A 25,409-nucleotide genomic window follows, 5' to 3' on the forward strand; every position below is an offset into this window, starting at 1 on the left:
GAAGGAGAGAGGAAGGAGAGAAGAAGGAGAGAGGAACGAGAGAGGAAGGAGAGAGGAAGGAGAGAGGAAGGAGAGAGGAAGGAGAGAGGAACGAGAGAGGAAGGAGAGAGGAACGAGAGAGGAAGGAGAGAGGAACGAGAGAGAGGAAGGAGAGAGGAAGGAGAGAGGAAGGAGAGAGGAAGGAGAGAGGAACGAGAGAGGAACGAGAGAGGAAGGAGAGAGGAACGAGAGAGAGGAAGGAGAGAGGAACGAGAGAGGAAAGAGAGAGGAACGAGAGAGGAAGGAGAGAGGAACGAGAGAGAGGAACGAGAGAGAGGAACGAGAGAGGAAGGAGAGAGGAAGGAGAGAGGAAGGAGAAGAACGAAAGAGGAAGGAGAGAGGAAGGAGAGAGGAACGAGAGAGGAACGAGAGAGGAAGGAGAGAGGAAGGAGAGAGTAAGGAGAAAGGAACGAGAGATAGGAACGAGAGAGGAACGAGAGATAGGAAGGAGAGAGGAAGGAGAGAGGAAGGAGAGAGGAAGGAGAGAGGAACGAGAGAGGAAGGAGAGAGGAACGAGAGAGGAAGGAGAGAGGAACGAGAGAGAGGAAGGAGAGAGGAAGGAGAGAGGAACGAGAGAGGAAGGAGAGAGGAACGAGAGGGAGGAAGGAGAGAGGAAGGAGAGAGGAAGGAGAGAGGAAGGAGAGAGGAAGGAGAGAGGAAGGAGAGAGGAAGGAGAGAGGAACGAGAGATAGGAACGAGAGAGGAACGAGAGAGGAACGAGAGAGGAAGGAGAGAGGAAGTAGAGAGGAACGAGAGAGGAAGGAGAGAGGAACGAGAGAGAGGAAGGAGAGAGGAAGGAGAGAGGAAGGAGAGAGGAACTAGAGAGGAACGAGAGAGGAAGGAGAGAGGAAGGAGAGAGGAACGAGAGAGGAACGAGAGATAGGAACGAGAGAGGAAGGAGAGAGGAAGGAGAGAAGAAGGAGAGAGGAACGAGAGAGGAAGGAGAGAGGAAGGAGAGAGGAACGAGAGAGGAAGGAGAGAGGAAGGAGAGAGGAACGAGGGATAGGAACGAGAGAGGAAGGAGAGAGGAAGGAGAGAGGAAGTAGAGAGGAACGAGAGAGGAAGGAGAGATAGGAACGAGAGAGGAACGAGGGATAGGAACGAGAGAGGAAGGAGAGAGGAAGGAGAGAGGAAGGAGAGAGGAACGAGAGATAGGAACGAGAGAGGAAGGAGAGAGGAAGGAGAGAGGAACGAGAGAGGAAGGAGAGAGGAAGGAGAGAGGAACAAGAGAGAGGAAGGAGAGAGGAAGGAGAGAGGAACGAGAGAGGAAGGAGAGAGGAACGAGAGAGAGGAAGGAGAGAGGAAGGAGAGAGGAAGGAGAGAGGAACTAGAGAGGAACGAGAGAGGAAGGAGAGAGGAAGGAGAGAGGAACGAGAGAGGAACGAGAGATAGGAATGAGAGAGGAAGGAGAGAGGAAGGAGAGAAGAAGGAGAGAGGAACGAGAGAGGAAGGAGAGAGGAACGAGAGAGGAAGGAGAGAGGAAGGAGAGAGGAACGAGAGAGGAAGGAGAGAGGAAGGAGAGAGGAAGGAGAGAAGAAGGAGAGAGGAAGGAGAGAGGAACGAGAGAGGAAGGAGAGAGGAACGAGAGAGGAAGGAGAGAGGAACGAGAGAGAGGAAGGAGAGAGGAAGGAGAGAGGAAGGAGAGAGGAACGAGAGAGGAAGGAGAGAGGAACGAGAGAGGAAGGAGAGAGGAACGAGAGAGAGGAAGGAGAGAGGAAGGAGAGAGGAACGAGAGAGGAAGGAGAGAGGAACGAGAGAGGAAGGAGAGAGGAAGGAGAGGAACGAGAGAGGAAGGAGAGAGGAAGGAGAGGAACGAGAGAGGAAGGAGAGAGGAAGGAGAGGAACGAGAGAGGAACGAGAGAGGAAGGAGAGAGGAAGGAGAGAGGAACGAGAGATAGGAACGAGAGGAAAGAGAGAGGAACGAGAGAGGAATGAGAGAGGAAGGAGAGAGGAAGGAGAAAGGAACGAGAGATAGGAAGGAGAGAGGAACGAGAGAGGAAGGAGAGAGGAAGGAGAGAGGAAGGAGAGAGGAAGGAGAGGAACGAGAGAGGAAGGAGAGAGGAACGAGAGAGGAAGGAGACAGGAACGGGAGAGAGGAAGGGGAGAAGAAGGAGAGAGGAAGGAGAGAGGAACGAGAGAGAGGAACGAGAGAGAGGAACGAGAGAGGAACGAGAGAGGAACGAGAGAGGAAGGAGAGAGGAAGGAGAGAGGAAGGAGAGAGGAAGGAGAGAGGAACGAGAGAGGAAGGAGAGAGGAAGGAGAGGGGAACGAGAGATAGGAACGAGAGAGGAAGGAGAGAGGAACGAGAGAGGAAGGAGAGAGGAAGGAGAGAGGAACGAGAGATAGGAACGAGAGAGGAACGAGAGAGGAACGAGAGAGGAACGAGAGAGGAAGGTGAGAGGAACGAGAGATAGGAAGGAGAGAGGAACGAGAGAGGAAGGAGAGAGGAAGGAGAGAGGAAGGAGTGGAACGAGAGAGGAAGGAGAGAGGAAGGAGAGAGGAACGAGAGAGAGGAAGGAGAGAAGAAGGAGAGAGGAACTAGAGAGGAACGAGAGAGAGGAACGAGAGAGGAAGGAGAGAGGAACGAGAGAGGAAGGAGAGAGGAAGGAGAGAGGAACGAGAGAGGAAGGAGAGGAACGAGAGAGGAAGGAGAGAGGAACGAGCAGGCAAAGCACTTTAGCAACACAGAGCTAGCAAAGCACATTAGCAACACAGAGCTAGCAAAGCATGTTAGCAACACAAAGCTAGCAAAGTGCGTTAGCAACACAAAGCTAGCAAAGCGCGTTAGCAACACAAAGCTAGCAAAGCACGTTAGCAACACAAAGCTAGCAAAGCGCGTTAGCAACACAAAGCTAGAAAAGCGCGTTAGCAACACAAAGCTAGCAAAGCACGTTAGCAACACAAAGCTAGCAAAGCACGTTAACAACAGCTGTTTCCTGTTTATGGCACTCGCTTTGTCCAGAGCTACAATCTGATATTTCCAGGTCATAAAGCGTCTGACGTTAGCATTAGCATGACATAAAGAGAGGTTCAAACGCCACGCCCCTCACACACACTAGCTTTAGCCACGCCCCTCACACACACTAGCTTTAGCCTCGCCCCTCACACACGCTAGCTTTAGCCACGCTTCTCACACACACTAACTTTAGCCACGCCCCTCACACACGCTAGCTTTAGCCACGCCCCTCATGCACACAAGCTTTAGCCACGCCCCTCACACACAAACTAGCTTTAGCCACGCCCCTTACACACACAGGCTTTAGACACGCCCCTCATACACACAGGCTTTAGCCACGCCCCTCAAACACACTAGCTTTAGCCACGCCCCTCACACACACTAGCTTTAGCCACGCCCCTCACACACACTAGCTTTAGACACGCTCCTCATACACACAGGCTTTAGCCACGCCCCTCACACACACTAGCTTTAGCCACGCCCCTCACACACACTAGCTTTAGCCACGCCCCTCACACACACTAGCTTTAGACACACCCCTCATACACAGAGGCTTTAGCCACGCCCCTCACACACACTAGATTTAGCCACGCCCCTCACACACACTAGATTTAGCCACGCCCCTCACACACACTAGATTTAGCCACGCCCCTCACACACACTAGCTTTAGCCACGCCCCTCACACACACTAGCTTTAGCCACGCCCCTCACACACACTAGCTGTAGCCACGCCCCTCACAAACACTAGCTTTAGCCACGCCCTTCACACACACTAGCTTTAGCCACGCCCCTCACACACTCTAGCTTTAGCCACGCCCCTCACACACACTAGCTTTAGCCACGCCCCTCACACGCTCTAGCTTTAGCCACGCCCCTCACACAAACTAGCTTTAGCCACGCCCCTCACACACACTAGCTTTAGCCACGCCCCTCACACATACTAGCTTTAGCCACGCCCCTCACACACTCTAGCTTTAGCCACGCCCCTCATACACACTAGTTTTAGCCACGCCCCTCACACACTCTAGCTTTAGCCACGCCCCTCACACACTCTAGCTTTAGCCACGCCCCTCACACACACTAGCTTTAGCCACGCCCCTCACACACTCTAGCTTTAGCCACGCCCTTCACACACACTAGCTTTAGCCACGCCCCTCACACACACTAGCTTTAGCCACGCCCCTCACACTCTCTAGCTTTAGCCACGCCCCTCACACACACTAGCTTTAGCCACGCCCCTCACACGCACTAGCTTTAGCCACGCCCCTCACACTCTCTAGCTTTAGCCACGCCCCTCACATACACTAGCTTTAGCCACGCCCCTCACACACTCTAGCTTTAGCCACGCCCCTCACACACACTAGCTTTAGCCACGCCCCTCACACACTCTAGCTTTAGCCACGCCCCTCACACACACTAGCTTTAGCCACGCCCCTCACACACACTAGCTTTAGCCACGCCCCTCACATACACTAGCTTTAGCCACGCCCCTCACACACTCTAGCTTTAGCCACGCCCCTCACACACACTAGCTTTAGCCACGCCCCTCACACACACTAGCTTTAGCCACGCCCCTCACACTCTCTAGCTTTAGCCACGCCCCTCACATACACTAGCTTTAGCCACGCCCCTCACACACTCTAGCTTTAGCCACGCCCCTCACACACACTAGCTTTAGCCACGCCCCTCACACACTCTAGCTTTAGCCACGCCCCTCACACACACTAGCTTTAGCCACGCCCCTCACACACACTAGCTTTAGCCACGCCCCTCACACTCTCTAGCTTTAGCCACGCCCCTCACATACACTAGCTTTAGCCACGCCCCTCACACACACTAGCTTTAGCCACGCCCCTCACACACACTAGCTTTAGCCACGCCCCTCACACACACTAGCTTTAGCCACGCCCCTCACATACACTAGCTTTAGCCACGCCCCTCACACACTCTAGCTTTAGCCACGCCCCTCACACACACTAGCTTTAGCCACGCCCCTCACATACACTAGCTTTAGCCACACCCCTCACACACTCTAGCTTTAGCCACGCCCCTCACACGCTCTAGCTTTAGCCACGCCCCTCACACAAACTAGCTTTAGCCACGCCCCTCACACACACTAGCTTTAGCCACGCCCCTCACACATACTAGCTTTAGCCACGCCCCTCACACACTCTAGCTTTAGCCACGCCCCTCATACACACTAGTTTTAGACACACCCCTCATACACAGAGGCTTTAGCCACGCCCCTCACACATACTAGCTTTAGCCACGCCCCTCACACACACTAGCTTTAGCCACGCCCCTCACACACACTAGCTTTAGACACACCCCTCATACACAGAGGCTTTAGCCACGCCCCTCACACACACTAGATTTAGCCACGCCCCTCACACACACTAGATTTAGCCACGCCCCTCACACACACTAGATTTAGCCACGCCCCTCACACACACTAGCTTTAGCCACGCCCCTCACACACACTAGCTTTAGCCACGCCCCTCACACACACTAGCTGTAGCCACGCCCCTCACAAACACTAGCTTTAGCCACGCCCTTCACACACACTAGCTTTAGCCACGCCCCTCACACACTCTAGCTTTAGCCACGCCCCTCACACACACTAGCTTTAGCCACGCCCCTCACACGCTCTAGCTTTAGCCACGCCCCTCACACAAACTAGCTTTAGCCACGCCCCTTACACACACAGGCTTTAGACACGCCCCTCATACACACAGGCTTTAGCCACGCCCCTCAAACACACTAGCTTTAGCCACGCCCCTCACACACACTAGCTTTAGCCACGCCCCTCACACACACTAGCTTTAGACACGCTCCTCATACACACAGGCTTTAGCCACGCCCCTCACACACACTAGCTTTAGCCACGCCCCTCACACACTCTAGCTTTAGCCACGCCCCTCACACAAACTAGCTTTAGCCACGCCCCTCACACACACTAGCTTTAGCCACGCCCCTCACACATACTAGCTTTAGCCACGCCCCTCACACACTCTAGCTTTAGCCACGCCCCTCATACACACTAGTTTTAGCCACGCCCCTCACACACTCTAGCTTTAGCCACGCCCCTCACACACTCTAGCTTTAGCCACGCCCCTCACACACACTAGCTTTAGCCACGCCCCTCACACACTCTAGCTTTAGCCACGCCCTTCACACACACTAGCTTTAGCCACGCCCCTCACACACACTAGCTTTAGCCACGCCCCTCACACACTCTAGCTTTAGCCACGCCCCTCACACACACTAGCTTTAGCCACGCCCCTCACACTCTCTAGCTTTAGCCACGCCCCTCACACACACTAGCTTTAGCCACGCCCCTCACACGCACTAGCTTTAGCCACGCCCCTCACACTCTCTAGCTTTAGCCACGCCCCTCACATACACTAGCTTTAGCCACGCCCCTCACACACTCTAGCTTTAGCCACGCCCCTCACACACACTAGCTTTAGCCACGCCCCTCACACACTCTAGCTTTAGCCACGCCCCTCACAAACTCTAGCTTTAGCCACGCCCCTCACACACACTAGCTTTAGCCACGCCCCTCACATACACTAGCTTTAGCCACGCCCCTCACACACTCTAGCTTTAGCCACGCCCCTCACACACACTAGCTTTAGCCACGCCCCTCACACACACTAGCTTTAGCCACGCCCCTCACACTCTCTAGCTTTAGCCACGCCCCTCACATACACTAGCTTTAGCCACGCCCCTCACACACTCTAGCTTTAGCCACGCCCCTCACACTCTCTAGCTTTAGCCACGCCCCTCACATACACTAGCTTTAGCCACGCCCCTCACACACTCTAGCTTTAGCCACGCCCCTCACACACTCTAGCTTTAGCCACGCCCCTCACACACACTAGCTTTAGCCACGCCCCTCACACACTCTAGCTTTAGCCACGCCCCTCACACTCTCTAGCTTTAGCCACGCCCCTCACACACACTAGCTTTAGCCACGCCCCTCACACGCACTAGCTTTAGCCACGCACCTCACACTCTCTAGCTTTAGCCACGCCCCTCACATACACTAGCTTTAGCCACGCCCCTCACACACTCTAGCTTTAGCCACGCCCCTCACACACACTAGCTTTAGCCACGCCCCTCACACACTCTAGCTTTAGCCACGCCCCTCACACACACTAGCTTTAGCCACGCCCCTCACACACACTAGCTTTAGCCACGCCCCTCACACACACTAGCTTTAGCCACGCCCCTCACACACACTAGCTTTAGCCACGCCCCTCACACACACTAGCTTTAGCCACGCCCCTCACACTCTCTAGCTTTAGCCACGCCCCTCACATACACTAGCTTTAGCCACGCCCCTCACACACTCTAGCTTTAGCCACGCCCCTCACACACACTAGCTTTAGCCACGCCCCTCACACACTCTAGCTTTAGCCACGCCCCTCACACACACTAGCTTTAGCCACGCCCCTTACACACACTAGCTTTAGCCACGCCCCTCACACTCTCTAGCTTTAGCCACGCCCCTCACATACACTAGCTTTAGCCACGCCCCTCACACACTCTAGCTTTAGCCACGCCCCTCACACACACTAGTTTTAGCCACGCCCCTCACAGAAGCGTGTGACGAGCTCTCAGACAATAAAGTCATCGCTCATGGTTCAACGTGCAAAGGTTTCAGAAACATAAATGTCTAAGGTTTTATAAGAGGACTAAACCAGGACTAAACCAGGTCTAAACCAGGTCTAAACCACAACTAAACCAGGACCAAACCAGGACCAAACCAGGACTAAACCAGGACTAAACCAGGTCTAAACCAGAACTAAACCAGGACTAAACCAGGACTAAACCAGGTCTAAACCAGAACTAAACCAGGACTAAACCAGGACTAAACCAGGTCTAAACCAGGTCCAAACCAGAACTAAACCAGGACTAAACCAGGACTAAACCAGGACTAAACCAGGACTAAACCAGGACTAAACCAGGTCAAAACCAGGTCTAAATCAGGACTAAACCAGGACTAAACCAGGACTAAACCTGAACTAAACCAGGACTAAACCAGGACTAAACCAGGACTAAACCAGGTCTAAACCAGGTCTTTTACTTCGAGACGTGTACTTTGTTTGGACGGTCGTAAAAGCAGTTACAAGTATAAGTACAACTTACAAGTACGAGTACAAGTTACAAGTACAAGTTCAGTTAAAAGTACAAGTTAAAAGTACATGTTACAAGCACAAGTTACATGTACAGTTACATGTACAGTTACAAGTACAAGTTACAAGGTACAATTACAAGTACAAGGTACAAGTACAAGTACAGTTACAAGTAAAAGTACGAGTACAAGTTACAAGTACATTTACAAGTACAAGGTACAAGTACAGTTACACGTACAAGGTACAAGTTTCAAGTACAAGTACAGTTACAAGTAAAAGTACGAGTACAAGTTACAAGTACATTTACAAGTACAAGGTACAAGTACAAGTTACAAGTACAAGTTACAAGTACAAGTTACAAGTACAGTTACAAGTACAAATTATAAGTACAGTTACAAGTACAGTTACAAGTACAAGTTACAAGTACAAGTACAAGTTACAAGTACAAATTATAAGTACAGTTACAAGTACAAGTTACAAGTACAAGTTACAAGTACAAGTTACAAGTACAGTTACAAGTACAAGTTACAAGTACAAGTTACAAGTACAAGTTACAAGTACAGTTACAAGTACAAGTTACAAGTACAAGTTACAAGTACAAGTTACAAGTACAAATTACAAGTAGGACCAGTTTGAAGTTGCTCTTCTAATGTTTTCTTGTGTTTTTCTGATGTTTTTTCTTGTGTTTTTCTCGTACGTTTCCTGTGTTTTTATCGTGTTTTTTTTTGTATCTTTCTGGTGTTTTTCTCACATTTTTCCCGTGTTTTTCTTGTACTTTTCTCGTGTTTTTCCTGTTTTTCTTGTACTTTTCCCACGTTTTTTTCATGTATTTCTCATGTTTTTCCAGTGTTTTTTCTCGTACTTTCCCCGTGTTTTCCGGTTTTTTTTTCGTCTTTTTCACCTGTTTTTCTGATGTTTTTCTGATGTTTTTCTCGTGTTTTTCCTGAGTTTTTCTCGTTCTTTTCCCGTGTTTTTCTTGTGCTTTTTCTCGTGTTTTTCTCGTGTTTTTTCTCATGTTTTTCCTGTGTTTTTCTTGTGTTTTTCTGTTTTTTTCTGGTGTTTTTCTGATGTTTTTTTGGTGTTTTTCTGGTGTTTTTCTTGTACTTTTCCAGTGTTTTTCTCATGTTTTTCCCGTGTTTTTCTCGTGTTTTTCCTGTTTTTCCCGTACTTTTCCCATGTTTTTCTCGTGTTTTTTTCGTCTTTTTCACGTGTTTTTCTAATGTTATTCCCATGTTTTTCTTGTTCCTTTCCCCGTGTTTTCCTGTGTTTTTCCTCATTCTTTTCTTGTGTTTTACCCTTTTTTTTTTTCTCATGCTTTTCCCGTGTTTTTCCCATGTTTTTCCCATGTTTTTCCCGTGTTTTTCCTGTGTTTTTCCTGTGTTTTTCCCATGTTTTTCGCATGTTTTTCCCGTGTTTTTTCCGTGTTTTTCCCGTGTTTTTCCCGTGTTTTTTCCATGTTTTTCCCATGTTTTCCCCGTGTTTTTCCTGTGTTTTTCCCATGTTTTTCCCGTGTTTTCCCCATGTTTTTCCCATATTTTTCCCGTGTTTTTCCCGTGTTTTTCCCATGTTTTTCCCATGTTTTTCCCATGTTTTTCCCGTGTTTTCCCCGTGTTTTTCCCGTGTTTTCCCCATGTTTTTCCCGTGTTTTCTCCATGTTTTTCCCATGTTTTTCCCGTGTTTTTCCCGTGTTTTTCCCCATGTTTTTCCCGTGTTTTTCCTGTTTTCCCTGTGTTTTTCCCATGTTTTTCCCGTGTTTTTCCCATGTTTTTCCCGTGTTTTTCCTGTGTTTTTCCTGTGTTTTTCCCATGTTTTCCCATGTTTTACCCGTGTTTTTCCCATGTTTTTCCCATGTTTTTCCAGTGTTTTTTCTCGTACTTTCCCCGTGTTTTCCGGGGTTTTTTTTCGTCTTTTTCACCTGTTTTTCTGATGTTTTTCTGATGTTTTTCTCGTGTTTTTCCTGAGTTTTTCTCGTTCTTTTCCCGTGTTTTCTTGTGCTTTTTCTCGTGTTTTTCTCGTGTTTTTTCTCATGTTTTTCCTGTGTTTTTCTTGTGTTTTTCTGTTTTTTTTTGTGTTTTTCTGATGTTTTTCCCGTGTTTTTCTCGTGATTTTCCTGTTTTTCCCGTACTTTTCCCATGTTTTTCCCGTGTTTTTTTCGTCTTTTTCACGTGTTTTTCTAATGTTATTCCCGTGTTTTTCTTGTTCCTTTCCCCGTGTTTTCCTGTGTTTTTCCTCATTCTTTTCTTGTGTTTTACCCTTTTTTTTCTCATGCTTTTCCCTTGTTTTTCCCATGTTTTTCCCGTGTTTTTCCCGTGTTTTCCCCGTGTTTTTCCTGTGTTTTTCCCATGTTTTTCCCGTGTTTTCCCCATGTTTTTCCCGTGTTTTTCCCGTGTTTTTCCCGTGTTTTTCCCCATGTTTTTCCCATGTTTTTCCCGTGTTTTTCCTGTTTTTCCTGTGTTTTTCCCATGTTTTTCCCATGTTTTTCCCATGTTTTTCCCATGTTTTTCCCGTGTTTTTCCCGTGTTTTTCCCATGTTTTTCCCATGTTTTTCCCGTGTTTTCCCCGTGTTTTTCCTGTGTTTTTCCCATGTTTTTCCCGTGTTTTCCCCATGTTTTTCCCCATGTTTTTCCCGTGTTTTTCCCGTGTTTTTCCCATGTTTTTCCCGTGTTTTCCTCGTGTTTTTCCTGTGTTTTTCCCATGTTTTTCCCGTGTTTTTCCTGTGTTTTTCCCATGTTTTTCCCGTGTTTTTCCCATGTTTTTCCCGTGTTTTTCCCGTGTTTTTCCTGTGTTTTTCCTGTGTTTTTCCCATGTTTTCCCATGTTTTACCCGTGTTTTTCCCATGTTTTTCCCATGTTTTTCCCGTGTTTTTCCCGTGTTTTTCCTATGTTTTTCCCATGTTTTTCCCGTGTTTTTCCTGTGTTTTTCCTGTGTTTTTCCCATGTTTTTCCCGTGTTTTTCCCATGTTTTTCCCGTGTTTTTCCCATGTTTTCCCATGTTTTACCTGTGTTTTTCCCATGTTTTTCCCGTGTTTTTCCCGTGTTTTTCCTGTGTTTTTCCTGTGTTTTTCCTGTGTTTTTCCTATGTTTTCCCATGTTTTACCCGTGTTTTTCCCATGTTTTTCCCATGTTTTTCCCGTGTTTTTCCCATGTTTTTCCCGTGTTTTTCCTGTGTTTTTCCTGTGTTTTTCCCGTGTTTTTCCTGTGTTTTTCCTGTGTTTTTCCCGTGTTTTTCCTGTGTTTTTCCTGTGTTTTTCCCATGTTTTTCCCGTGTTTTTCCCATGTTTTTCCCATGTTTTTCCCGTGTTTTTCCCATGTTTTTCCCGTGTTTTTCCCATGTTTTTCCCATGTTTTTCCCGTGTTTTTCCTGTGTTTTTCCTGTGTTTTTCCCATGTTTTTCCCGTGTTTTTCCCATGTTTTTCCCGTGTTTTTCCCATGTTTTCCCATGTTTTACCTGTGTTTTTCCCATGTTTTTCCCGTGTTTTTCCCGTGTTTTTCCTGTGTTTTTCCTGTGTTTTTCCTGTGTTTTTCCTATGTTTTTCCTTTTTTTTTTCCTGTGTTTTTCCCATGTTTTTCCCGTGTTTTTCCCATGTTTTTCCCGTGTTTTTCCCACGTTTTCCCATGTTTTACCTGTGTTTTTCCCATGTTTTTCCCGTGTTTTTCCCGTGTTTTTCCTGTGTTTTTCCTGTGTTTTTCCCATGTTTTCCCATGTTTTACCCGTGTTTTTCCCATGTTTTTCCCATGTTTTTCCCGTGTTTTTCCCGTGTTTTTCCCATGTTTTTCCCATGTTTTTCCCGTGTTTTTCCCATGTTTTTCCCATGTTTTTCCCGTGTTTTTCCTGTGTTTTTCCTGTGTTTTTCCCATGTTTTTCCCGTGTTTTTCCCATGTTTTTCCCGTGTTTTTCCCATGTTTTCCCATGTTTTACCTGTGTTTTTCCCATGTTTTTCCCGTGTTTTTCCCGTGTTTTTCCTGTGTTTTTCCTGTGTTTTTCCTGTGTTTTTCCTATGTTTTCCCATGTTTTACCCGTGTTTTTCCCATGTTTTTCCCATGTTTTTCCCGTGTTTTTCCCATGTTTTTCCCGTGTTTTTCCTGTGTTTTTCCTGTGTTTTTCCCGTGTTTTTCCTGTGTTTTTCCTGTGTTTTTCCCGTGTTTTTCCTGTGTTTTTCCTGTGTTTTTCCCATGTTTTTCCCGTGTTTTTCCCATGTTTTTCCCATGTTTTTCCCGTGTTTTTCCCATGTTTTTCCCATGTTTTTCCCGTGTTTTTCCTTTTTTTTTTCCTGTGTTTTTCCCATGTTTTTCCCGTGTTTTTCCCATGTTTTTCCCGTGTTTTTCCCACGTTTTCCCATGTTTTACCTGTGTTTTTCCCATGTTTTTCCCGTGTTTTTCCCGTGTTGTTCCTGTGTTTTTCCTGTGTTTTTCCTGTGTTTTTCCCATGTTTTCCCATGTTTTACCCGTGTTTTTCCCATGTTTTTCCCGTGTTTTTCCCGTGTTTTTCCTGTGTTTTTCCCGTGTTTTTCCCGTGTTTTTCCCATGTTTTTCCCGTGTTTTTCCCGTGTTGTTCCTGTGTTTTTCCTGTGTTTTTCCTGTGTTTTTCCCATGTTTTCCCATGTTTTACCCGTGTTTTTCCCATGTTTTTCCCGTGTTTTTCCCATGTTTTTCCTGTGTTTTTCCCGTGTTTTTCCCGTGTTTTTCCTGTGTTTTTCCTGTGTTTTTCCTGTGCTGTTCTGTGCTGTAGTGTTTTCTCTGGCTCTCGGCCGCCGCTCCCACACGAGCACAGCCGGAGCCTCTTTAAATATTAATCCTGGTGTAATAAAAGCTGATGCTCTGCAGAGCGTGAAGAGAATCCTCTGCATCAATGTTTAACCAGAGATGCAGAGGAAGAGCCTCAGTCAGCAACAAGCTCAGGAGAGGATGGAATATCATAGTACTGTATATTATAGTACATCATATACAGTATATATTATATATACATATATATGTATATATATATATATATATATATATATATATATATATATACTGTATATATATATGTATATTATGTACTATAATATACAGTATATATATATATATATATATATATATACATATATATGTATATATAATATATACTGTATATGATGTACTATAATATACAGTATATATATATATATATATATATATATATATATATATATATACTGTATATATATATGTATATTATGTACTATAATATACAGTATATATATATATATATATATATATACATATATATGTATATATAATATATACTGTATATGATGTACTATAATATACAGTATATATATATATATATATATATATATATATATATATATATATATACTGTATATTATAGTACATAATATACATATATATATACAGTATATATATATATATATATATATATATATAGGTTTAGGTCCAGGTTTAGTTCTTCTCGGGTCGAGCTCAAACCTGCACTGGAAACAGGAAGTGGATTTGGGCGGCTGTGACCTCTGACCTCTGTGAATGAGTGACAAGGGGAGTCATGTCGCCGTGGGAAACCACAGTGAGTGCCACACTCGAATGAACCAGGTCTAAATCAGAACTAAACCAGGTCTAAACCAGGACTAAACCAGGTCTAAACCAGGACTAAACCAGGTCTAAACCAGGACTAAACCAGGACTAAACCAGGACTAAACCAGGTCTGAACCGGGTCTGGTTTAGTCCTGGTTTAGTCCTGGTTTAGTCCTGGTTTAGTCCTGGTTTAGTCCTGGTTTAGTCCTGGTTTAGACCTGGTTTAGTCCTGGTTTCTCTCTCTCGCAGCAGGAGCAGCTCAGAGTCAGTTTCTTGATGTTTTTCCAGATTCAGACACATTTTGTCTCAAACATTTACACTTTAAGTCCTTTTATGTCCATGTTTTTGTCCTGGATTATTTTAAACCCTAGGAGAAGGTTCAAACTCCTGATGTCCTCTCACCCCCCGGACTCTCACCCCTCAGACTCTCACCCCTCAGACTCTCACCCCTCAGACTCTCACCCCTCAGACTCTCACCCCTCAGACTCTCACCCCTCAGACTCTCACCCCTCAGACTCTCACCCCTCTGACTCTCACCCCTCAGACTCTCACCCCTCTGACTCTCACCCCTCAGACTCTCACCCCTCAGACTCTCACCCCTCTGACTCTCACCCCTCAGACTCTCACCCCTCGGACTCTCACCCCTCAGACTCTCACCCCTCAGACTCTCACCCCTCAGACTCTCACCCCTCTGACTCTCACCCCTCAGACTCTCACCCCTCGGACTCTCACCCCTCAGACTCTCACCCCTCAGACTCTCACCCCTCAGACTCTCACCCCTCAGACTCTCACCCCTCTGACTCTCACCCCTCAGACTCTCACCCCTCAGACTCTCACCCCTCAGACTCTCACCCCTCAGACTCTCACCCCTCAGACTCTCACCCCTCAGACTCTCACCCCTCAGACTCTCACCCCTCAGACTCTCACCCCTCAGACTCTCACCCCTCAGACTCTCACCCCTCAGACTCTCACCCCTCAGACTCTCACCCCTCAGACTCTCACCCCTCAGACTCTCACCCCTCAGACTCTCACCCCTCAGACTCTCAGATTAAACACGTGACACATGAATCATTGACTCGTTGGTTCGAGGTCTGAAGTTCATCTCAAGATTAGAATCATGACTTTTTACTGCGGCTCATAAACTTTTGCTTTTCAGGAACAAAACCAGAACCAAACCTCAGCCCTGCTCTTACAGCTGTTCAGAAGCACTAATGGCCTGGACGCCTGCATGGTCTGTTTCCGTTTGGAGCTCAGGCCAAAGATGTTTTTCCCTCTCAAAAAAACACGAGCAGAAACTGCACCACATAAACAAACCCATCGAGCTACAGCTGCAGTGAGCGCTGCGCCTGTCGAGCAGGTGCGGCGCTCTTGTCATTCTGGTCCTTGCTCTCGCCTCGGCCCCTCGGGCCCTCGCTCTCACCTCGGCCCTCGCTCTCACCTCGGCCCTCGCTCCTCGCTCTCACCTCGGGCCCTTGGGCCTCGCTCTCACCTCGGGCCCTCGGGCCCTCGCTCTCACCTCGGCCCTCGCTCTCACCTCGGGCCCTTGGGCCTCGCTCTCACCTCGGGCCCTTGGGCCTTGCTCTCACCTCGGGCCCTCGGGCCCTCGCTCTCACCTCGGCCCTCGCTCTCGCCTCGGCCCCTCGGGCCCTCGCTCTCACCTCGGCCCTCGCTCTCGCCTCGGCCCCTCGGGCCCTCGCTCTCACCTCGGCCCTCGCTCTCACCTCGGCCCCTCGGGCCCTCGCTCTCACCTCGGCCCTCGCTCTCACCTCGGCCCCTCGGGCCCTCGCTCTCACCTCGGCCCTCGCTCTCACCTCGGCCCTCGCTCTCACCTCGGGCCCTTGGGCCTCGCTCTCACCTCGGCCCTCGCTCTCACCTCGGCCCCTCGGGCCCTCGCTCTCACCTCGGCCCTCGCTCTCACCTCGGCCCCTCGGGCCCTCGCTCTCACCTCGGCCCTCGCTCTCACCTCGGCCCTCGCTCTCACCTCGGGCCCTTGGGCCTCGCTCTCACCTCGGGCCCTTGGGCCTCGCTCTCACCTCGGGCCCTCGGGCCCTCGCTCTCACCTCGGCCCTCGCTCTCACCTCGGCCCTCGCTCTCACCTCGGGCCCTCGCTCTCACCTCGGCCCTCGCTCTCACCTCGGCCCTCGCTCTCACCTCGGGCCCTTGGGCCTCGCTCTCACCTCGGGCCCTTGGGCCCTCGCTCTCACCTCGGCCCTCGCTCTCACCTCGGGCCCTTGGGCCTCGCTCTCACCTCGGGCCCTTGGGCCTCGCTCTCACCTCGGCCCTCGCTCTCACCTCGGGCCCTCGCTCTCACCTCGGGCCCTCGCTCTCACCTCGGCCCCTCGCTCTCACCTCGGGCCCTTGGGCCTCGCTCTCACCTCGGCCCCTCGCTCTCACCTCGGGCCCTTGGGCCTCGCTCTCACCTCGGGCCCTTGGGCCTCGCTCTCACCTCGGCCCTCGCTCTCACCTCGGCTCTCGCTCTCACCTCGGGCCCTTGGACCTCGCTCTCACCTCGGGCCCTTGGGCCTCGCTCTCACCTCGGGCCCTCGGGCCCTCGCTCTCACCTCGGCCCTCGCTCTCGCCTCGGCCCCTCGGGCCCTCGCTCTCGCCTCGGGCCCTTGGGCCTCGCTCTCACCTCGGGCCCTTGGGCCTCGCTCTCACCTCGGGCCCTCGGGCCCTCGCTCTCACCTCGGCCCTCGCTCTCACCTCGGCCCTCGCTCTCACCTCGGGCCCTTGGGCCTCGCTCTCACCTCGGGCCCTTGGGCCCTCGCTCTCACCTCGGCCCTCGCTCTCACCTCGGGCCCTTGGGCCTCGCTCTCACCTCGGGCCCTCGGGGCCTCGCTCTCACCTCGGCCCTCGCTCTCACCTCGGCTCTCGCTCTCACCTCGGGCCCTTGGGCCTCGCTCTCACCTCGGGCCCTTGGGCCTCGCTCTCACCTCGGGCCCTCGGGCCCTCGCTCTCACCTCGGCCCTCGCTCTCACCTCGGCCCTCGCTCTCACCTCGGCCCTCGCTCTCACCTCGGGCCCTTGGGCCTCGCTCTCACCTCGGGCCCTTGGGCCTCGCTCTCACCTCGGGCCCTCGGGCCCTCGCTCTCACCTCGGCCCTCGCTCTCACCTCGGCCCTCGCTCTCACCTCGGGCCCTTGGGCCTCGCTCTCACCTCGGGCCCTTGGGCCCTCGCTCTCACCTCGGCCATCGCTCTCACCTCGGGCCCTTGGGCCTCGCTCTCACCTCGGGCCCTTGGGCCTCGCTCTCACCTCGGCCCTCGCTCTCACCTCGGGCCCTCGCTCTCACCTCGGGCCCTCGCTCTCACCTCGGGCCCTCGCTCTCACCTCGGGCCCTCGCTCTCACCTCGGGCCCTTGGGCCTCGCTCTCACCTCGGGCCCTTGGGCCCTCGCTCTCACCTCGGGCCCTCGCTCTCACCTCGGGCCCTCGCTCTCACCTCGGGCCCTCGCTCTCACCTCGGGCCCTCGCTCTCACCTCGGGCCCTCGCTCTCACCTCGGGCCCTCGCTCTCACCTCGGGCCTCGCTCTCACCTCGGGCCCTTGGGCCTCGCTCTCACCTCGGGCCCTTGGGCCTCGCTCTCACCTCGGCCCTCGCTCTCACCTCGGCCCTCGCTCTCACCTCGGGCCCTCGCTCTCACCTCGGGCCCTCGCTCTCACCTCGGGCCCCGCTCTCACCTTGGGCCCTCGGGCCCTCGCTCTCACCTCGGCCCTCGTTCTGCATGATGCTCAGGATGTTGGAATAGTTGAGCGGGGGCCCGCTCTCGTTGAACACCAGCTCCTCCAGCGTCACGTTGAGGCCCTGCAGCTCCGTGAAGAGGCCCTCGATGGCGAAGTAACACGGCCGGTCGTCCACTTTGTTGTCGTTGAACACGAGCATCACGTGCTCGCTCCAGCCGAAGTGTTGGCACAGCCGCTGCACGAAGTGGCCCAGCTTCTTGTGCGTGGGGCCCGTGTTGGTGATGGCAGGGTACACCCCGCCGTAGAAGGCCACGGCCGGAGCGCCCGCCGTCACCAAGGGGATGTCCCAGTGTCCGGCGAACAGTCCCACGGGCGAAGCGGCGTAGGAGCAGCCGGGCCCGATGATGGCCCAGGGTTCGTAGGTGAACTTCAGGTCCACGGCCATGAGCGGCGCCGTTGAGTCGGAGCAGATCCCGTCGTCGCCCTGACTCGTCTTGAACACGTACGTGAGCACGTGGTCCGGGAGCAGCCGCGGGTCAGAGTTCACCACGCGGACGGCGCGGTCGATGGCGGCGCCGGTGCGAGGCCACGCCCACGCATACTTGGTGTTGTTGTGCGGGAGGATCACGGCCAGGGTCACGTTGGGTTTGGGGCCCGGGCTGTAGCCGTGGTTACGAGTCAGACGCCGCTTGTGAGACTGTGCCGAGGACCAGAGCATGAGCAGCAGCAGCAGAGAGAGCCAGGGGCCACGGCAGGGGACACGGCAGGGGCCACACGGGGGGCCCATGGTCACAGAGCCGCCTCAATTATTCAAGAGTCTGAGGAGAAAGAAACGAGGGAGAAATGTCAGAGCGAAAAAGAACAAGTCCAGAAGAGAAAGACATGATTATTCTAGAGGTCGAGGTCACATGAGCGTGGACTATTGAAGAAACAGTGAGACATTTTAAAGACATTTCAAAGACATTTCAAAGACATTTTAAAGACATTTCAAAGACATTTCAAAGACATTTTAAAGACATTTTAAAGACATTTTAAAGACATTTTAAAGACATTTCAAAGACATTTTAAAGACATTTCAAAGACGTCGGCGTGTCCCTCATTGGTCCAGGCGTGGTCCATAGTAGAAAAAGCTTCAGTTGTTTCATCTGGACTCAGTTTGAAAAATAGACGTTTCGACTCTCATCCAAGAGTCATTGTCAATAACAGAATTTAGGTCGAGAACTCCGATATTAATACTGTTCTGTGGTAAGACCCGCCCATTGGGCGGAGCCTCCTGAAGAGGAAAGAGTTGTTTGTTTCAACAGAAACTTACCCCCTTGTATCTACCGAGCCTATTCAACCCTTTAATGGCCTATTAGTCTCCCCTTTGTCTTTGTGAGACCCTGGCTCACCCTGAGGACCTGATTAACATCTAAATGTCCTGGTCCTGGTCCTCTACCTCTCCAGGGGTTCAGTATACCAGTGTACACTACAGGAAGATTGAACCTTAGACTTCCGTTTCTGTTTAAAGAAGGTTTTTCTTTTTTAACAAAAATAGCTTCCTTGACTCCTCTTTCAAACCATCTTTTCTCCTGCTTCAAACCTTCACATCACCGTCTTCAAACGAGTGATTAGAGGCTTCAAGATGGAGATGCACGGCGCTCTGAGGTCCTGAACTAGTATTTCTTCTGTGCTGATAAAGCCTCTTGTGTAGAGGCTGTTTAGTCTCACCTATGTACCGTTCTTTACAGCTTTCTTCACTGCATTGGATCGAATAAACTACATTGCTCTGTTTTTGAGTCGGCAACTTGTCCTTAGGGTGAACCAGTTTTTGTCTTAAAGTGTAAACCTTGTCCTCTGTGTTGTAAGGTTCTGATCACCCCCAGCTTGTGCTGTAGTGGGTGGTTGGAACCAAAGAGCAGATACTGGTCCGTGTGTGTAGGTTTCCTATATACTTCTATTAGGAGTTTCCCGTCCTCTCCTCTGATCGTGGAACAATCAAGAAAGGCCAAGCGATTCTCCTTAGCGTCTTCTCTTGTAAACCTGATATGTGGGTCCACAGCATTGATGTGATCAGAGAAGGTTTCCAGCTCTTGTTTCTTGATTGTTACAAAAGTATCATCGACATAGCGGAGCCACAGTTTTGGGGCGGAGCCTGAGAATGAGGACAGTGCCTTCTTCTCAAAGTGCTCCATGTACAGGTTGGCCACTATGGGAGAGACGGGCGAGCCCATGGCACAGCCATGAATCTGTCTGTAAAATTGTCCCCGGAATTGAAAGTAAGTGGTGTTCAGACAGATGTCCAACAGTTTACATATGTGTTCAGGTGTCAGTTTGGTCCTTTCCTGTAGGTGGTGTCTTCCTGCAGTCTGGTCCTTACTGCTGCTACTGCATCAGAGGTCAGAGGTCAGATGCAGGTGAACAGGGACACAACATCATATGAAACCATGAGGTCATCTGGGTCCAGTTGGAGATGTTTCACTTTATCCACAAAGTTGTGCGTGTTTTCCACATGATGTTCCGAATTCCCCACAAGCGGAGCCAATATAGTTGTTAAATGCTTGGCCACATTGTAGGTGATGGAATCTGTGCTGCACACTATGGGTCTGAGTGGAACCTCCTTTTTGTGTATTTTTGGAAGGCCATAAATGCAAGGCATGGCTTCACCAGGATACAGTCTGTAATACAGAGGCCGGTCTATCGCTTCCTCTTTTTCCAGCCTTTGTAAACAGTCTATCACTGTCTTCTTGTAACCACTGGTCGGATCTCTTTTCAAGCGCTCGTATGTGGGCGTGTCCTCGAGGAGGGTGTGGACTTTGGCTTCGTAATCAGCTGCGTTGAGAATCACAGTGCAACGTCCCTTGTCTGCTGGAGGATGTTGATGCTGTGATCTTTCTCTAGTGCTGAAAGTGCTTTTATTGACAATGACTCTTGGATGAAGTCGAAACGTCTATTTTTTCTAACCGAGTCCAGATGAAACAACTAAAGACACGTTAAAGACATTTTAAAGGCATTTTAAAAACATTTTAAAAACATGTTAAAGACATTTTAAAGACATTTTAAAAACATTTTAAAAACATTTTAAAGACATTCTAAAGACATGTTAAAGACATGTTAAAGACATGTTAAAGACATGTTAAAAACATTTTAAAGACATTTTAAAGGCATGTTAAAGACATTTTAAAGACATTTTAAAAACATTTTAAAAACATTTTAAAGACATTTTAAAGACATGTTAAAGACATGTTAAAGACATGTTAAAGACATTTTAAAGACATTTCAAAGACATTTCAAAGACATTTCAAAGACATTTTAAAGACATTTTAAAGACATGTTGAAGACATTTTAAAGACATTTTAGAGACATTTTAAAGACATTTTAAAGACATTTTAAAGACATGTTAAAGACATGATAAAGACATTTCAAAGACATTTCAAAGACATTTTAAAGACATTTTAAAGACATGTTAAAGACATGTTAAAGACATGTTGAAGACATGTTAAAGACATGTTGAAGACATGTTAAAGACATGTTGAAGACATGTTGAAGACATGTTAAAGACATGTTGAAGACATGTTAAAGACATGTTGAAGACATGTTGAAGACATGTTAAAGACATGTTGAAGACATGTTGAAGACATGTTAAAGACATGTTGAAGACATGTTGAAGACATGTTAAAGACATGTTGAAGACATGTTAAAGACATGTTGAAGACATGTTGAAGACATGTTAAAGACATGTTGAAGACATGTTGAAGACATGTTAAAGACATGTTGAAGACATGTTGAAGACATGTTAAAGACATGTTGAAGACATGTTAAAGACATGTTGAAGACATGTTGAAGACATGTTAAAGACACAAGGGTCTAAAGATGTGATCTCTTATCTCTGGATAAGTGTGTTATTGATTGATTTAGAAACAGTTCTTTCTTTTTTTATATTTTTATTCAATAATGTTTGTTATAAAATGTCTTTTGTGTTTTAGAGTCGGATTCAGAAAAGATTTATTCTCATTGTGAATGAACAGAATTCACAAACGATAGAATCAAAATAACAAAAGGCTTAAAATGTTCACGACTTGAACAGTTGAAATGACACGTGTCGAGCAGAAAGTGATAAATGATGTTAAAGTGTTTCAGAAGTGTTCATGAGGGGCGTGGCCTCCTGCCTGAGGGGAGGGGCCTCCTGCCTGAGGGGAGGGGCCTCCTGCCTGAGGGGAGGGGCCTGTTGTCATGGTGATGAGGGTGGTGTCGTCATGGCGATGAGGGCAGTTTTTGGTCGGCTGCAGAAGGGGGGCTCTGGGCTTATAGTTGGTGAGAAGCCTGAGCCCACTCCACAAAGAGGCGGGGCCACTCCACACAGAGGCGGGGCCACTCCACACAGAGGCGGGGCCCCTCCACACAGAGGCGGGGCCCCTCCACACAGAGGCGGGGCCACTCCACACAGAGGCGGGGCCCCTCCACACAGAGGCGGGGCCACTCCACACAGAGGCGGGGCCACTCCACACAGAGGCGGGCCCACTCCACACAGAGGCGGGGCCACTCCACACAGAGGCGGGGCCACTCCACACAGAGGCGGGGCCCCTCCACACAGAGGCGGGGCCCCTCCACACAGAGGCGGGGCCACTCCACACAGAGGCGGGGCCCCTCCACACAGAGGCGGGGCCACTCCACACAGAGGCGGGGCCACTCCACACAGAGGCGGGGCCCCTCCACACAGAGGCGGGGCCACTCCACACAGAGGCGGGGCCCCTCCACACAGAGGCGGGGCCACTCCACACAGACACGTGTTGTACTGAGATCTAGCTCCTGCTAAATCCGTACTTTGCCTTTTTGTAGCGCTCTCTAGCTCCGCCCCTGTGCGCTGCCCTCTAGCTCCGCCCCTGTGCGCTGCCCTCTAGCTCCGCCCCTGTGCGCTGCCCTCTAGCTCCGCCCCTGTGCGCTGCCCTCTAGCTCCGCCCCTGTGGTGACTTTGGTGTTCGATGGGTTAATTCTGTCCTCACATGTGTGACATCACAGTGTCCGTGTAGCTCCTCCCAGTCTGTAATGTCCAAACACACAGATGAACCTGCCGCGGATGAACCTGCCGCGGATGAACCTGCCGCGGATGAACCTGCCGCGGATGAACCTGCCGCGGATGAACCTGCCCCAGATGAACCTGCCGCAGTTGAACCTGCCGCAGATGAACCTGCCGCAGTTGAACCTGCCGCAGTTGAACCTGCCGCAGATGAACCTGCCGCAGATGAACCTGCCGCAGTTGAACCTGCCGCGGATGAACCTGCCGCGGATGAACCTGCCGCAGATGAACCTGCCGCAGATGAACCTGCCGCAGTTGAACCTGCCGCGGATGAACCTGCCGCGGATGAACCTGCCGCAGATGAACCTGCCGCAGATGAACCTGCCGCAGATGAACCTGCCGCAGATGAACCTGCCGCAGTTGAACCTGCCGCAGATGAACCTGCCGCAGTTGAACCTGCCGCAGTTGAACCTGCCGCAGATGAACCTGCCGCAGATGAACCTGCCGCAGTTGAACCTGCCGCGGATGAACCTGCCGCGGATGAACCTGCCGCGGATGAACCTGCCGCGGATGAACCTGCCGCAGATGAACCTGCCGCAGATGAACCTGCCGCAGATGAACCTGCCGCAGATGAACCTGCCGCAGATGAACCTGCCGCAGTTGAACCTGCCGCAGATGAACCTGCCGCAGATGAACCTGCCGCAGATGAACCTGCCGCAGATGATGCAGACACAGGAAGAACATGAGGAAACATCTGGACTCACCTCTGCGTCCATCGTCAGGTAAAACATCTTCTGAAGATCCTGGTTTGTCTTGGTTTGTCTTGGTTTGTCTTGGTTTGTCTTGGTTTGTCTTGGTTTGTCTTGATTTGTCTTGGTTCGTCACTTCTGGTTCAGTTTGCAGAGTCTTTAGACACAAACTCTTTTATACTTTCATGTTTTAATTTTTGCCTGTTTTTGTTGAATCCATCAGTCCTTCTTTAGACCTGGTTTAGTCCTGGTTTAGTCCTGGTTTAGTCCTTCTTTGGACCTGGTTTAGTCCTGGTTTAGTCCTGGTTTAGACCTGGTTTAGTCCTGGTTTAGTCCTTCTTTGGACCTGGTTTAGTCCTGGTTTAGTCCTGGTTTAGACCTGGTTTAGTCCTGGTTTAGTCCTTCTTTGGACCTGGTTTAGTCCTGGTTTAGTCCTGGTTTAGACCTGGTTTAGTCCTGGTTTAGTCCTGGTTTAGTCCTGGTTTAGTCCTTCTTTAGACCTGGTTTAGTCCTGGTTTAGTCCTGGTTTAGACCTGGTTTAGTCCTGGTTTAGTCCTGGTTTAGTCCTGGTTTAGTCCTGGTTTAGTCCTGGTTTAGTCCTTATTTAGACCTGGTTTGGACCTGCTTTAGTCCTTCTTTAGACCTGGTTTAGTCCTGGTTTAGACCTGGTTTAATCCCGGTTTAGTCCTGTTTAGTCCTGGTTTAGTCCTTCTTTAGTCCTGGTTCAGACCTGGTTTAGTCCTGGTTTAGACCTGGTTTAGTCCTGGTTTAGTCCTGGTTTAGACCTGGTTTAGTCCTGGTTTAGTCCTGGTTTAGACCTGGTTTAGTCTTGGTTTAGACCTGGTTAAGTCCTGGTTTAGTCCTTCTTTAGACCTCGTTTAGTCCTGGTTTAGTCCTTCTTTAGACCTCGTTTAGTCCTGGTTTAGTCCTTCTTTAGACTTGGTTTAGTCCTGGTTTAGTCCTTTAGACCTGGTTTAGTCCTGGTTTAGTCTTGGTTTAGACTTGGTTTAGACCTGGTTTAGACCTGGTTTAGACCTGGTTTAGTCCTGGTTTGGACCTGGTTTGGACCTGGTTTGGACCTGGTTTAATCCTGGTTTAGACCTGGTTTAGTCCTGGTTTAGTCCTGGTTTAGTCCTGGTTTAGACCTGGTTTTGTCCTGGTTTGCACCTGGTTTAGTCCTGGTTTAGTCCTGGTTTAGTCCTGGTTTAGACATGGTTTAGTCCTGGTTTAGACCTGGTTTAGACCTGGTTTACTCCTGGTTTAGACCTAGTTTAGTCCTGGTTTAGACCTGGTTTAGACCTGGTTTAGTCCTGGTTTAGTCCTGGTTTAGTCCTGGTTTAGACCTAGTTTAGTCCTGGTTTAGACCTGGTTTAGACCTGGTTTAGTCCTGGTTTAGTCCTGGTTTAGACCTGGTTTAGACCTGGTTTAGACCTGGTTTAGTCCTGGTTTAGACTTGGTTTAGTCCTGGTTTAGACCTGGTTTAGACCTGGTTTAGTCCTGGTTTGGACCTGGTTTAGTCCTGGTTTTGTCCTGGTTTAGACCTGGTTTAGTCCTGGTTTAGTCCTGGTTTAGTTCTGGTTTAGACCTGGTTTAGTCCTGGTTTAGTCCTGGTTTAGAGCTGGTTTAGAGCTGGTTTAGACCTGGTTTAGACCTGGTTTAGTCCTGGTTTAGTCCTGGTTTAGACCTGGTTTAGTCCTGGTTTAGTCCTGATTTAGTCCTGGTTTAGACCTGGTTTAGACCTGGTTTAGTCCTGGTTTAGACCTGGTTTAGACCTGGTTTAGTCCTGGTTTAGTCCTGGTTTAAACCTGGTTTAGACCTGGTTTAGACCTGGTTTAGTCCTGGTTTAGACCTGGTTTAGTCCTGGTTTAGACCTGGTTTAGACCTGGTTTAGACCTGGTTTAGTCCTGGTTTAGTCCTGGTTTAGACCTGGTTTAGTCCTGGTTTAGACCTGGTTTAGACCTGGTTTAGACCTGGTTTAGACCTGGTTTAGTCCTGGTTTAGTCCTGGTTTAGACCTGGTTTAGACCTGGTTTAGACCTGGTTTAGTCCTGGTTTAGACCTGGTTTAGACCTGGTTTAGACCTGGTTTAGTCCTGGTTTAGACCTGGTTTAGTCCTGGTTTAGTCCTGGTTTAGTCCTGGTTTAAGGTGAACTTTTCCGCTTTAATCTCATAATGACATTTACAAAAATCCGCTGGAATTTGATGTTTTGTTATAACTTTAAATTTAAATTCTACATTAAATGTTTAGAGCTGGTGAGTTTTTCCCTGGTTTAGTTCATTCATTTGATTATTGCTGTGAAC

The 25,409-nt window shown here is 49.6% G+C and overlaps 1 protein-coding gene across 1 annotated transcript in view; it reads right to left on the reverse strand.

Moving 5' to 3' along the window:
- npr1b (natriuretic peptide receptor 1b) overlaps nucleotides 1-18,178 on the reverse strand; it is a 149,002-nt gene extending 130,824 nt beyond the window's left edge. Inside the window, exon 1 of the mRNA XM_072461371.1 lies at nucleotides 17,389-18,178. Within this exon, the coding sequence (XP_072317472.1) occupies nucleotides 17,389-18,151 (763 nt within the window). The 5' untranslated portion in view covers nucleotides 18,152-18,178. The remainder of the gene's footprint in view (nucleotides 1-17,388) is intronic.
- Between the last annotated feature and the right edge of the window lie 7,231 nt (nucleotides 18,179-25,409).

The sequence above is a fragment of the Eucyclogobius newberryi genome, unplaced genomic scaffold (assembly GCF_026437365.1).
Source record: "Eucyclogobius newberryi isolate DKJ021-1_F unplaced genomic scaffold, fEucNew1.0.hap1 SCAF_3, whole genome shotgun sequence".
Lineage (NCBI taxonomy): Eukaryota > Metazoa > Chordata > Actinopteri > Gobiiformes > Gobiidae > Eucyclogobius > Eucyclogobius newberryi.